Genomic DNA, 14,672 nt, shown 5'->3' with positions numbered 1-14,672 from the left:
AGCTCAGTCTTTCGTATTAATTTAACTACAAGAGATTTAATTCACGGGTTATTTTGAGTTCAGAAACTGTAGCAACACTTGTTAGTTTGCCACTATATGCATTCTAAAACCAAATCTAACAAAAAATATGATTGTTTCGATAATAACGATAAAGAAATGAGCATATTTTGCAAGGCTACTCACACAAAAGATGAAGACTGCATCATTCACAAACAAGGGTATCACTGGACACAGTTAAAAACATTCATAAACAAAGCTCAGCAATCAAAATCAATAATAAATGTTGTGAAAAAAAATAAATGATTCTAAGTAACAATGGTCTGAATTTTTGCTCGTGTGCGGGGAATGCAGAGTTGGCAGAATTTCCTGTTCCACAAACTCCACTCCTGAGAAACTGCCCGACTTGATCAGATTTGCATTCCAGACAGCAGGTGTAATGGGAATCATTCCTACAAACTCCAGAAGCAGTTCAGAGGCAGCACAGGGGTTACTTTCACAGCATCTGCGTTCCCTTCACAGCAACTTACAAGGGTAAAAGAGATTGATGGAAGATTTCCGAGAGGTGTACAAGTTTATCGTGAGATTACACAAGTTAGAAAAATAAATATGTTATTTAAATACTTAAATTCGAAATCGATTTCCAAATAAATGTGTCGTCTTTAATTAGAACAAGACAGTTCTAACAGGCGAGGTCTACATTGGTAAAATGGGTGGAGAACGAAAGGCCAGTCTCAATACTGACCCTGCACTTTGCCCCAGTTTCAAAAACAAACAATAAAGCAAAAAACAGCCCTCCGGCCTTCAAATCCCCACACACTCTCCATGTCCCATCCATACCAACCTATGCCATCTCATGTCCACTACCCAATCCTGCATGGCCCCACCATACCCTCCATGCTAACCTCTGCTCCCACCCACCCCCATGGTCATTTATAGCCCTTTTGCTATCTTAGTACCAAATAATGCCAATACATGCCCCCCCCCACAACCCTTTGCCCTTACACCCCCTATGCCAACTCATTCAGTACCCACCATGGGCAAACCTCGGGATCTGTGCTGGCAAGAAAGAAACTAAAATTCTAAGTATTTATTGATGAATTCACTATTTAAAAGAACACCCATTGATAAAACTCCATTCACTACATTTAAATTACTTCAACCACTTAATTCCTTATATTAACAAGCACTCGTATTCATAGTCCCACTTCAAATACTTTATAAGCACTGGGGGCTGTCAAGTAAATTGTGAACTGAAGGCAGCCCATTGTGACAATGATAGGTTGTGAATCAGTTATATAGGACTAATTCAATAATGATGATTTCCAAATATTTAAAGGGCAGTTTTTTGATAGCTCCCTTAACAGTTTCAATAAGCATGACAGATCTAATAAGTTTATCCACTTTTAATGTACATTCATGTCTACTTTTAACATTCCCAAAAGGCACCTCACCTCACCACTGGAAAAGAGCACTTTACCTCTCCCAAAAGACACCTCACTTCTCCCAAAGGTGTCCCAGGAGCATATCCAAAAGGATATGGATAGTCATCAAATCAAATATTTTGTGCTAAGTTCAGCATAAACCTTGACTGAAACGGACAACAGATATCTGCACAAAGTCAAATTACAAAAGACTGTGAAAAAAAAATTTGTCCTTTTAAAAGGACAATGAATGTGTGTTGTCAAACTCCAATTAAAACAAAGCAAAACCAAATTAACCAATTATGAAATTAAACAGACAGGGTCTGAGATGAGATATTGATAATTTAGGGGATTGTAACGTCTCTAAAAGACTAGCTAGTTATATACTGAATGCTCCCAAGGGAAAATTTGAAAGAATTACTATCAAAGAGGAACTGTTGAGCAACTTTGCTACTTCAGTGACCTGATCAGTCATTTGAAGTTCTAAAGTCTATTTTGTGTTGTTAAAGTACTGTATAATTTTTCTTCTTAAATAAACTCTCTTTTAATTTACTACCAAGAGTTCATTTTTGCCTTATGGTTATATTTTGTTTGAACAAAACATTTACTGCATTTATTTAGTTAATTTGAAGTCAGATAACTGTACGATTAAGAAGTTAAATTAAATATTCCACGAAAAAACCTACACCAAGTCATTAGCTGCTTTTCCGACATCCAGTTTAAATTAAAAGTTGGGACGGCCAAAGCCATCATCTATAACTCCCACCCAAAACGCTTGTTCTCCCTCACCACAGGCTCCCTCTCCCATTGAAGCTGAACCATAATTTTTGCAACCGATATAGCCATCACCTGGACCTGTGTCCCCATAATCCTTTCCATCACAACAACAACCAACTTTCACCTTCATAACATGACTTATTTCCTGCTCCCTAAGCTCCCCTAGAGCTAAAATTCTCCTCCATGTTTTTGTTCTTGCTATTTTGGACTGTTCCATTACTCTCCTGGTTGCCTACAGCAGCTTGTTCACAAATGCCTCAAATTAAAGTTTGCATTTAGGTTCAAGGCAACCATAGCCTTGCCCCTCCCTGTATCTGTAATTTCTTCCAGCTTGGTGAACCTTCAACAACTCTTATGTTTCTTCCACTTTTGCCCCATTCTTTTTCTCCTTCCATTGGTGCCCATGCTCTCAGCTGTCTAAGCCCTCAGCTTTGGATTTCTCTCAGTAAACTTGTCCACTTCTCACCTCCTTTGAGATGCTCCTTAAAGCCTCTACCTTTGACCAATTTGTTCTCTGTTTCAGGGACAATTTTTGCTGAATTACACCTCCCATGAAGCTTATTGGCATATTTTCCTACTTAAAAGATGTTACTTAAATGCAAATTGTTTAGAAATAACTTTATTCTTGAAAGATGCATCCAAAAGATTATTATGCATACCTGGTTTTCAATAGGTAAAACACAATCAGCATGCTCAGTCAGCTCTTTCATGGCCAGAACACTGTTGTACGGTGAAGTGATAACATCATCCTCAGCAGAAGGGTAGACAGAAGTAACAAATCTGTAGACTTCTGGAAACTCATCCTCTAAAAGGCTCAGCACAAAGGTACCCAGTCCAGAACCAGTCCCTAAGAAACAATTTTATATCTCAAGTTAAATTAGAAAACATTTCTATCACTATGCTCAAAACAAAATATCCAAGATTCAACAGGGGAAACAGGTGGATAACTGTGGTATATATTTGCAGATAGGTTGGGAGACAAAAAAATAGAGATCAGAGATAAAAGAAATATTTTCTAGTTGGATCCAAGCAGGGGCTTCAGCATTTCAGCATATACATCAATGACTCGAATGAGGAGAAAGAGCATTATGGATCCAATTCTTCAGCTGAAAAATTGTGTGGATAGAGGGTCATAGACAAGGAGTAGGGAAAAATATGGCAGATGCAGATTAATGTGGGAGAGTGAGAGGTCATCCACTTTGGGCTTAAACAAGACAAATCTGAATATTTCCCTAACGGTGAGAGTTCAGGAGTTAGGAAAGAGCAAAGAGATTTGGATGCCCACGTACATAAATCATTAAAGCAAGTGCAAATGTACAAAATGCAATCAAAAAGGCTAGTACAACGCTATATTTTGTCTCAGGGGTTTAAATACAAAGTTAGGTGATGTTTCAAAGATACAGAATCTTGCTGAGTTGCCATCTGGAGGACTGAATTCAGTTTTTGACACTGCACCTCAGGAAAGCAAATTGGGAAAGACACAGGGAGGATTCACCAGGCTTAAAGGGCTCAATCATGAGCACAGTGACATACATGATTTGTATTCCTTTGAGTTTAGAGGGATGAGGGGTGATCTCATCAAAATATTCAAAATGCTAAAAGGGTTCGATTCAAGTAAATTATTTTCTTTGGTGCAATTCAGAGCAAAAAGGGACCAAAAAAGGACAGATGGATAGGGTCGTAAAGAGTGCCTTTGGTACATTGGCCTTTATAAATCGGAGTATCGAGTATAAAAGCTGGAGTGTTATGGTAAGGTTATATAATGATGTGGAGATGCCAGCGTTGGACTGGGGTAAGCACAGTAAGAAGTCTCACAACACCAGGTTAAAGTCCAACAGGTTTATTTGGTAGCAAATACCATTAGCTTTCGGAGCGCTGCCCCTTCGTCAGATGGGCAGCTGACGAAGGGGCACGCTCCGAAAGCTTATGGTATTTGCTACCAAATAAACCTGTTGGACTTTAACCTGGTGTTGTGAGACTTCTTACTAAGGTTATATAAGGCATTGGTGAGGCCGAATTTGGAGTATTGTGTAAGTTTTGGTCACCTAGTTACAGGAAGGATGTAAATAAGGTTGAAAGAGTGCAGAGAAGGTTCACAAGGATGTTGCCGGGACTTGAGAAGCTGAGTTACAGAGAGAGATTGAATAGGTTGGGACTTTATTCCCTGGAGCGTAGAAGATTGAGGGGAGATTTGATAGAGGTGTATAAGATTTTGATGGGTATAGATAGAGTGAATGCAAGCAGGCTTTTTCCGCTGAGGCTAGGGGAGAAAAAAAACCAGAGGGCATGGGTTGAGGGTGAAAGGAGAAAAGTTTAAAAGGAATATTAGGGGGGGCTTCTTCACGCAGAGAGTGGTGGGAGTGTGGAATGAGCTGCCAGATAAAGTGGTAAATGCGGGGTCACTTTTAACATTTAAGAAAAACTTGGACGGGTTCATGGATGAGAGGGATGTGGAGGGATATGGTCCAATTGCAGGTCAGTGGGACTAGGCAAAAAATGGTTCGGCACAGATAAGAAGGGCCAAAAGGCCTGTTTCTGAGCTGTAATTTTCTATGGTTCTATGGTTCTATATTGAAATTAGAGATAAGCCATTCAAGCGTGAAATCGAGAAGAAATTTTTCACACAAAGGGTGGTGGAAATGTGGAATTTGCTCCCCAATATGGCTGTGAATTCTGCATTAATTGACATTTCCAATATAAAAATAGATACATTTTTTGACGGGAAATGGTATCAATGGGTGGGAGCGAGGGCAAGTTAATGAAATCAGAGTTACAGATTAACCATGATCTAACCGAATGGTGGAACAGGTCCGAGGGCTGAATAGACTATTCTTGTCCTCTTTTTAGGTCAAACCAAACCAAGTAAACAAACTCAGATTAAATCAGGACAAAGTAAAAGGGGCAGCTCCCCAAAAAGGAGGGGGAACAGCCCGAACAGAAATCAAAGTACAAAGGAAACTTAAAAACATCAAATTAAAATGTGATTATTAGGGTCCTATGTCACCAGTAGATGCTTGTATCTGATGTAGTGTGTAAAAACACTCATTCAACTATACATTCAGAGCAAAGAAGAGTGGCCTACTGGTAATGTCACTAGGCTAGTAATTTGGAGGCCCAGGCAAATGCCCTGGGGATATAGGTTGGTGGAATTTAAATTCAATTAATAAATTAATAAATCTGGAATTGAAAGCTGGTCTCAGTAATGGTGACCATGTAATCGATTGTCATAAAAACCCATCTGTTCACTAATGTCATATCGGGAAACAAATCTGCTGCCTTTACCTGGTCTTGCCTAAATGAGATTCCAGACCCATAAAAATGGCCAAGCAAGCCACTCAGTTCAAGGGATGGGCAACAAATGTTGGTCTTGATAATGATACCGACACTTGATGACACTCTACCCACTTGATTTCTTCAGTAAGTTCAGATAGTTAAAAATTAGTAATTTAGTTCTAGTTTATAATCAATTAAAGATAGGAATAGGCAGTGCGCTAAAGGCTTCGTAAAGAGTTACTACTCACCTCCACCCATTGAGTGAATTAAAAAAAAACATTGTAAGGAATCACAGTGTTCAGCTGTTTTTCGGAATACATCGAGAATTTGGTCACGGTATTGACAACCATACTGTTTATGTCCAACAGCCCTGTGGGAAAAATCAGAAAGTATACATGAACTGCCAGAATTGTGCACATCAATAAAACAAAGGCCAGAATGTTACGCTCCCCACTGGCAAGTTCTGATGGAGGGGCAGGAAATTGCATGGATGGGCATACCTCCAGGGAATGCAGTGGCTTAGATAAGCACTATGATTTTTTCTTGTGACTATCTGGACCAGTGATTTAAGTCAAGATTATTAATTTAATTCATATTGTTTCTAGACCAATAATTTAGATTCCTAGATATTTTAAGGTTATATTTGTTTTCTTTTGACTTATTTCTTGTTACCAAGAGAAAATACAATGCATAGGTTTTCAAAGTCTACCTGTTTATAAAATATCTGACCATTAAATTTTGAGATCAACATTAAATGCAACAAAAATGTTTGTAACAAGTCTGTAATACTGAACTATTGATATTAGTTTGTTTTCCCCCCCAAGTTATTGAAATACCTTCTGATCATATAAAACGTTGACAATGAGAAAATAAATAATTAGTTAGTACTTGGTAAATATTATATCAAAACCATAAAATACAACTCCTTTTTTCTGCCTAAACACAAATTGAAATAAAGTAGCATCAGTAGACTTTGACAGATCTGGGAGCAACAGCAAATAAGTTGTGTTCAACCTTAATGCGAATGCAAATTTCATGCAGATATTGGAAATCAGAAATTAAAACAGAAAATATCGCTAATGCATAGTAGGTCTGGTAGCAACTGTGGAAACAAACAGAGCTGATATTTCAGGCTGGTGATCTAGAAGGTTATCAACCATTTACCCTGTTTCGCTCTTCATAGATGCTGCCAGACCTGCTGTATGGTTCCAGCATTTTCTGTTTTTAGTTTAGTCAGTTGCAACATTGAGACAAGGTGAGAGGTAATTTAAAATGGCAAACAAGTCAGAAAGGTTTATAGATGTTGTGCTGAAATTTTATTTAGTGAAGCTCAGACCAAACTATTACAATTTTGGCCGCCATTTCTCATAAGGGATGTGCATTGGGAGATTATAGAGAAAAACAACAAAAATGAATGTGTGTAAATACCACAAGTTACAAGAAAAAATTAGACAAGGTCTAGACTAGAGAGAAGATTGAGAGGGAGAACCTCATTAAAGTACATAAGTATTAAATAATGCACATAAACTGAACTAGAATATTATTTTAATACTATTTTATACTAGGTCCGGACAAAAGAACAGAAATATATGAATTAGGTAAAAACTAAATTTAATAGAAATATTCAAAAAATTCCTACTCAAAGAGTTTACCATGTAAATAGTACAGTCAAAAACATTAGGAACATGGAAAATGTAATTTGATGTTAGGCAAGGAGAGATGGTATTGGACACATTGAATAACCTTTACCTAGATATTTTCTTATATTTGCAAATCTTACCAATTATTACCAGAACCAGATACATCTGTTATAAGTTGTTTACTGTCAAAAACATCCCTCAGTGGACCCTGGAGTAGTTCATTAACAACACCTTCTTCCATATCAATGAGTACTGCCTAGAAGACAAGAAAATATATTTACAGGAAATTCCATTTCCACATATATTTTTATTTAAGCTATTCAGATCCAAACTTTTGTTCATTTATTCATGGGACATGGGGGTTGCTGGTTGGCCAGCATTTATTGCCCATCACTAGTTGCCCTTGGTCAGAGGGCAGTTGAGAGTCAACCACATTGCTGTGGCTCTGGAGTCACATGTAAGCCAAACCAGGTAAGGACGGCAGATTTCCTTCCCTAAAGGACATTAGTGAACCAGATGGGTTTTTCCGACAACCGACAATGGTTTCATGGTCATCAGTAGGTTCTGCTTTGGTGGGATTCGAACCCGGGTCCCCAGAACATGAAATGAGTTTCTGGTTTAATAGTATAGTGATAATACTACCAGACCATCGCCTATGATCTGATGATGTTAAACCATTGCAAAGGATAAGGCAAAATTTAAATTGCAAAATAGCAACTACTACCAGTTCAAAATAGAATCATTAACAGAACCTCTACAAGTGTCTATTCATTGCATCCTACTCTCGACTGCAGAAAAATTCCTTCACAAAATTAATCATACATCCAGAAATACTTGCAGTATGATAAGAAATTTACTCTTTAGCTGCCAAGTTAAATTACTGATATAATTATTTACTATTATGGATGCAAAAAATTTACCCGAGCTTTAAGAGATTTAATTGTTCCTTTGGAAAGGTTTATATCATCTCCGTTGGTAGATCTGCAAAATAATGAATTGCTTTTGAATAAGTCACCCTGAAGAAAACTACACAAGAGAGCAAAAAATTTTATGATTTGTGATTTTTAAAAATTCATTTTGATGTGGGCATCACTGGCTAGGCCAGCATTTATTGCCCATCACTCATTGGTGGTGAGCTGCCTTCTTGAACCGCTGCAGTCCCTGAGGTGCAGTCATTTCAGAGAGCATTTAAGAGTCAACTGTGGATCTGGAGGGCAGACAAGGACAGCAGGTTTCCTTCCCAAAGGACATTAGTGAACTAAATGGGTGGCAGTCAACAATGGTTTCATAGTCATCATTAGACTTTTTAAATTCCAGGTTTTTAAAAAAAATCAAATTCAAAATCCATGGTGGGATTTGACCCCGAGTTCCCAGAACATTAGTCTGGGTCTCTGGATCATCATTCCAACGACACTACCACTGTGCCACCCACTCTCTTTTATACAGCCCTTGGTCAGTATGATTTGAAGTTTATTTTAAACCTCCAAGGCAAGAAAATGCTGTGGACTTTGTAATATTTTTAGTTTGAAGAGCTTTATTTAAAATTACATTGCTTACCTTGTATCCACATTTCTAAAAAAGTTACTGAGTGCTTCATCATAGATTCCTTTCTAAATTAGAAACAGAATTAGTCATTTTTCTACTAAAACCATTTTACAATGATACTGGCAGCAAAGTCCAACATATCTATTATAAAATCTATCCAACTCCTTCTTCAAGGTACTGAAAATAGTCAACAAACCTTGATCAATACAGAACATTTATATTAAAATAGAGGTAGCAAGATCAGGAAGAATATGATGCCTGATTTGTTCAAAACCATTCGAGAATAGAACTTAAGTATTTAATTTATCAACTTACAACCTACTAAATCATGCCAGCACTTCAAAGCTTCCATTATTTGAATAAACAATATTGTTTGCCAATATTTTCTCCCTCCTCTTTGAAAGTTTCAGGTCATATTTGGGTACAGTCCCCTGGGTTCCAGGTACCCCCTGATACATCACCCAAGTGATGAGGAAGCTTATTTCAATTTCTAAACTTAATAAATCATAAGTATTCCTGATTATTTACCTTATTCACATTTGCATGTTCCCGTAAAACCAAGTCCCAAAATCTGCAGCCAACTTGATTGCCACATTGGCCAACTAAAAAGAATGAAAACATAAGCTTACCATTTGCAAAAATATAAAACACCAATAAGAAGTTTTATTTTGATTCCCATAGCAATCTATGCTTATGGGACTTATTCTGAAGGATGAGTGGGGAGGGAGAGAAGGAAAGAGAAAAGATCAACTGGTTCCTTCGATTCAGTCAAATAACAAACATTACTTTGAACTGACTTTTATGTCTATATTACTTTAATTAATAATGTTGACCAAAATTGTAATGCTCAGATTCTTCAACTTCAAGACCTATCCAAGTACAGGTACTGTTAGCAACTGCATCTAATGCTACATATAGTGGTCTGATGGTAAAACTCTCAGTTTCTCTGGCATGTGACAAAACATTATCCAAATTAGAAACAGCTTTAGAATATAGAAAATATGCCAAAATCTACCCAGTTAAACTTATACTGCACCATTAGTCACATGCCAGTGTTGTCCAAACAAATAAATAAATAGCAATATACTTCAGGGTTTACTGATTACATTTTAGATCATGCTCAATGCATAATGTGCAGTCGAAGGTCAGCCAGTAAAAGGCAACTGCAAATAGAATTAATTGGAAGATTAACTGAGAAGATGTATTCCAACTGCTTGCCTCTTGCTCAAGCCCACTGCACACCTTGGAATGAGATCATGCGGTTTTCACTAGTTTAAGTGAAATGTTTCAGGATTTGAAAATTGCATTCCCACAACAGATTGCAATTTTCAAAGGGCCTACAGGAGGTAGAATATTGGGAAACTTGCTTGCCGCCAATTAATAGCCCCTTAAGCTGAAGGAACCTGTTGAGGGAGCTGTCTGGATCTTTCTTTTGGGTGAAACCAGCCTGGTGCACTACTGGTGCAAGCAGTCAGTGCACAGCTGTCAGGGGTGTCCTGGAGCAAAATACATTTTGTTTCCATATGTGTTTTTTGTGGAATTTGAAGGGTTGACGTGCGCTGGATCAACTTGATGTCCATGGTCGCTTTGCGTAATTTTTATCTTCCTGGTTCTTTCATGTGCAGCTCCCACCTCCTGAAAGTGTTCAGTGCTTCTAATTGGGTTGAATCAGCCCATTTACATTTGAAAATAGTGTTGCCAGAGTGATGCAGTTCAACACAGGGTCAGGACCCAGAATTATTCGGGGTATAAGGTTCCCAATCCAGGTTTTAAAATTTGGCACTGACCTCCTTGCCCTGCTCACTACTGCCTCCCATGTTCGACTGTTTCCTGTTTTTTGATAACCAGAACTAAATACAGAAGTTTAGTATCATCTGCAAATTTGATGAATTTGAGCTGAGTTTCTGGAGTCAAGTCATTGATAAACATTGAAAGCAGCAATGATCCTCTTACTGAACCCTGGGACACCTTACTCAAGACCGCTCCCTAAACATGACACGAACACTGTTGTTTTCTAACCTTCTATTTTCTTGCCTATATACATTGTTTTGCCTACATCCACAAAGCTTTGAGCTCAATAACAAACTTCCATGCAAAATTTTATCAGCTGCTGCTTGGAAGTTTAATTGCACAATGTTGTAGAGTTTATCAGTTGACTTGGATTGCCACTTCAAGGAATTTAAACAGACAGGATCTTCTTTTAAATCCATGATGCCTGCTAGAGATAAACTTCAAGATGACTCCTCTCAATTGATTTTATTATTTTACATGAAATTAAAGTAGCTGCCAAAACTTGTCTTTTTCCTACTTATTTCAAATATAGAACATAGAACATTACAGCGCAGTACAGGCCCTTCGACCCTCGATGTTGCGTCGACCAGTGAAACCACTATTCCAATATCATCCATATGTTTATCCAATAACCATTTGAATGCTCTTAATGTTGACGAGTCCACTACTGCTGCAGGCAGGGCATTCCACGCCCTTACTACTCTCGGAGTAAAGAACCTACCTCTAACATCTGTCCTATATCTATCACCCCTCAATTTAAAGCTATGTCCCCTCGTGTTAGCTATCACCATCCGAGGAAAAAGGCTCTCACTATCCACCCTATCTAATCCTCTGATCATCTTGTATGCCTCTATTAAGTCACCTCTCAACCTCCTTCTCTCTAACGAAAACAACCTCAAGCCCCTCAGCCTTTCTTCATACGATTTTCCCACCATACCAGACAACATCCTGGTAAATCTCCTCTGCACCCTTTCCAACACTTCCACATCCTTCCTATAATGCGGCGACCAGAACTGTACGCAATACTCCAAGTGCGGCCGCACCAGAGTTTTGTACAGTTGCAACATGATCTCCTGGCTCCGAAACTCAATCCCTCTACCAATAAAAGCTAACACACCGTACGCCTTCTTAACAACCCTATCAACCTGGGTGCCAACTTTCAGGGATCTATGCACATGGACACCCAGATCCCTCTGTTCATCCACACTACCAAGTATCTTACCATTAGCCCAGTACTCTGTATTCCTGTTACTCCTTCCAAAGTGAATCACTTCGCACTTTTCCGCATTAAACTCCATTTGCCACCTCTCAGCCCAGCTCTGCAGCTTATCTGTAACCTGCCACTTCCCTCCGCACTGTCTGCAACTCCACCGACTTTAGTGTCATCCGCAAATTTACTAACCCATCCTTCCACGCCCTCATCCAGGTCATTAACAAAAATGACAAACAGCAGTGGCCCTAAAGCAGATCCTTGCGGTACACCACTAGTAACTGAACTCCAGGATGAATATTTCCCACCAACCACCACCCTTTGTTTTCTTACAGCTAGCCAATTCCTGATTCAAACCACTAAATCACCCTCAATCCCATGTGTGCGTATTTTCTGCAAAAGCTTACCATGGGGAACCTTATCAAATGCTTTGCTGAAATCCATATACACCACATCAACCACTTTACCCTCATCCACCTCTTTGGTCACCTTCTCAAAGAACTCAATAAGGTTTGTGAGGCACGACCTACCCTTCACAAAACCGTGCTGACTATCCTGAATCAAATTATTCCTTTCCAGGTGATTATAAATCCTATCTCTTATAATCCTTTCCAATACTTTGCCCACAACAGAAGTAAGGCTCACCGGTCTATAATTACCAGGGTTGTCCCTACTCCCCTTTTTGAACAAGGGGACAACATTTGCTATCCTCCAGTCTTCTGGCACTGTTCCAGTAGACAATGACGAGCCAAAGATAGAAGCCAAAGGCTCTGCAATCTCCTCTCTAGCCTCCCAGAGAATCCTAGGATAAATCCCATCCGGCCCAGGGGACTTATCTATTTTTACCCTTTCCAGATTGCTAACATCTGCTAAACAATCCTTATGAACCTCAATCCCATCCAGTCCAACAGCCTGCATCTCAGTACTCCCATCGACACTGTCCCTCTCCAGTGTGAATACTGACGAAAAATATGATTATCTTCTTAGGTTGGAAATAGTCTCTCTTCCCAATGTTCTTTAGTTCTTTCTTAATGATCATCAATGCACTTTTTCTCTCAGCAGTCTGAGATAAATAGCATCTATCCCTTGCATGAAGCTTAATACATTGGCCCAATTTCACAGTCATTGTCGAAGTGGCAGCACTCACTCACCAGTGACCTTAAAGAAAGCAGTCAATGTCCACAAAGGTCTCAGATTTTTGTGGCATTGGTTTCCCCTTCCCTAACTTTAGTTTGAATTGTATGTCAGGTCAAAGGGATCTCCAAACATCCAACAACAATAATATCCGCAATAGGAAAGTAGCCAATCACACAAATATTCTCACAGAGATGAAATCAAGAAGTAAAATGTGCAGATTATATTTTACTTTCAATTAAGTTTTGCATAGTGAAATAAGTTATTGGAACACATACATGGGATTAAGGTAGAAATATCATAAATGTTTTGAAAATATATTTTTAAAAATAGCAACGTTTTAATCAATTAATAGAGAATCTTTGATATGCCACAAATAAAAAAAAATCTTCACGAGCCGGAGAGATTTTTCAGCAATAATGATAGGTTAGCGCAACACTAAAAACCAAGTTACACCTCACATAATGAAGTGCAACTTTTTCAAGGGTTTTTGCAGTGGGACTGGTGGTAAACATTAGTCAGCCAACCATCTTAACTTGGTAAGCCACTGAGAACAGATGTGTACAGCTGGGCTCGCTGGGACTGGCCAAGTGCATCCATTTCCACTGCAATTGACTGACACTCAGGCGATTACTGCGCACTTTACTGATTCCCTCCATGACAAAATGCTCCTAGTATTCACCGGCACACTACAGCAATGGCATGAGGGTGAAGGTTCTGGTCAGTACAGTGATTTCTAATTGACTGCGGTCTGGGGGAACTTAGGGATGGGCAATAAATGTCAGCCTAGCCAGCATAGCCCACACCCCTCGAATTAATAAAAACATGAACAGTATGTTGTCTCCATAGCTCACAAGATCTGTATCCTAATACATGTGAGAATAATAAATAAATAAATAATAAATAACATAAACAAAGCACTCCATGGGGGTGGTACGCAGAACCACTGACAGCAACTTCTGCATTTCTGCTTTAAATCTGCATGTGCGGATTGCGGATGTTGCTAACCACTGAGGAGGGGTATTGAAGAAGAACACTGACAGTTTCACAGTCACAGCTCGTGGCAGTGAACAGCCACCTTTTCAGTTGCTGGGGCAATTGGTCCTGTTTAGTTGGTGCCCCAGGGAAAGGGGTCCCATGTAGAAAGACGGGGGAGAATTTTCCCATCCCACCCACAGGAATCATAGCGGGGGACGGGGAGGGGGAACATACAATGGTCCGTTGACCTTATGTGGAGATGCCGGCGTTGGACTGGAGTAAACACAGTAAGAAGTTTAACAACACCAGGTTAAAGTCCAACAGGTTTATTTGGTAGCATTTGGTTTATTTGTGTGGCTTTTACTACCAAATAAACCTGTTGGACTTTAACCTGGTGTTGTTAAACTTCTTACTCTGTTGACCTTAGGCAGGATTTCCCCGTTTTGAGTGAGTGTGGCCAGAAAATCCCACCTAGATGCCTGGCACTGGGTTGACTATTCCTATGTCTGCGGCCATATGTACACTGTTGGAGAACAGATATCCACTCCATCTGACGAAGGAGCTGTGCTCCGAAAGCTTATGGTATTTGCTACCAAATAAACCTGTTGGACTTTAACCTGGTGTTGTGAGACTTCTTACTGTGCTTACGGCCGTATGAACCACTGAGCCACCCTATAAAGAATCATGGAATCCCTGCAGTGCAGAAGGAGGCCATTCAGTCCTTCGAACCCGCACCCGCCACAAAGCCACCCAGGCCCCATGGCCCACATATTTACTCTTCTAATGCCCCCTGACACTAAGGGGCAGTTGAGCATGGCCAACGCACCTAACCCGCACATCTTTGGAGTGTGGGAGGAAACCGGAGCACCCGGAGGAAACTCACGCAGACACGGGGAGAAAGTA

The 14,672-nt window shown here is 39.4% G+C and overlaps 1 protein-coding gene across 1 annotated transcript in view; it reads right to left on the bottom strand.

Annotated features, from left to right (window-relative positions):
* The window catches only part of tube1 (tubulin, epsilon 1), a 31,953-nt gene that overhangs the window by 17,079 nt on the left and 202 nt on the right, over positions 1 to 14,672 (bottom strand). The window contains exons 2-7 of the mRNA XM_078213701.1: positions 9,185 to 9,258; positions 8,669 to 8,721; positions 8,032 to 8,092; positions 7,252 to 7,367; positions 5,720 to 5,841; positions 2,858 to 3,045 (exon numbers count right to left, since the gene is read on the bottom strand). Coding sequence (XP_078069827.1) covers positions 2,858 to 3,045; positions 5,720 to 5,841; positions 7,252 to 7,367; positions 8,032 to 8,092; positions 8,669 to 8,721; positions 9,185 to 9,258 — 614 coding nt within the window. The remainder of the gene's footprint in view (positions 1 to 2,857; positions 3,046 to 5,719; positions 5,842 to 7,251; positions 7,368 to 8,031; positions 8,093 to 8,668; positions 8,722 to 9,184; positions 9,259 to 14,672) is intronic.

Source organism: Mustelus asterias, chromosome 5 (assembly GCF_964213995.1).
Source record: "Mustelus asterias chromosome 5, sMusAst1.hap1.1, whole genome shotgun sequence".
Classification (NCBI taxonomy): domain Eukaryota; kingdom Metazoa; phylum Chordata; class Chondrichthyes; order Carcharhiniformes; family Triakidae; genus Mustelus; species Mustelus asterias.
The sequence above is the reverse complement of the archived record's forward strand: the minus strand, read 5'-3'. Positions and strand labels throughout refer to the sequence as shown.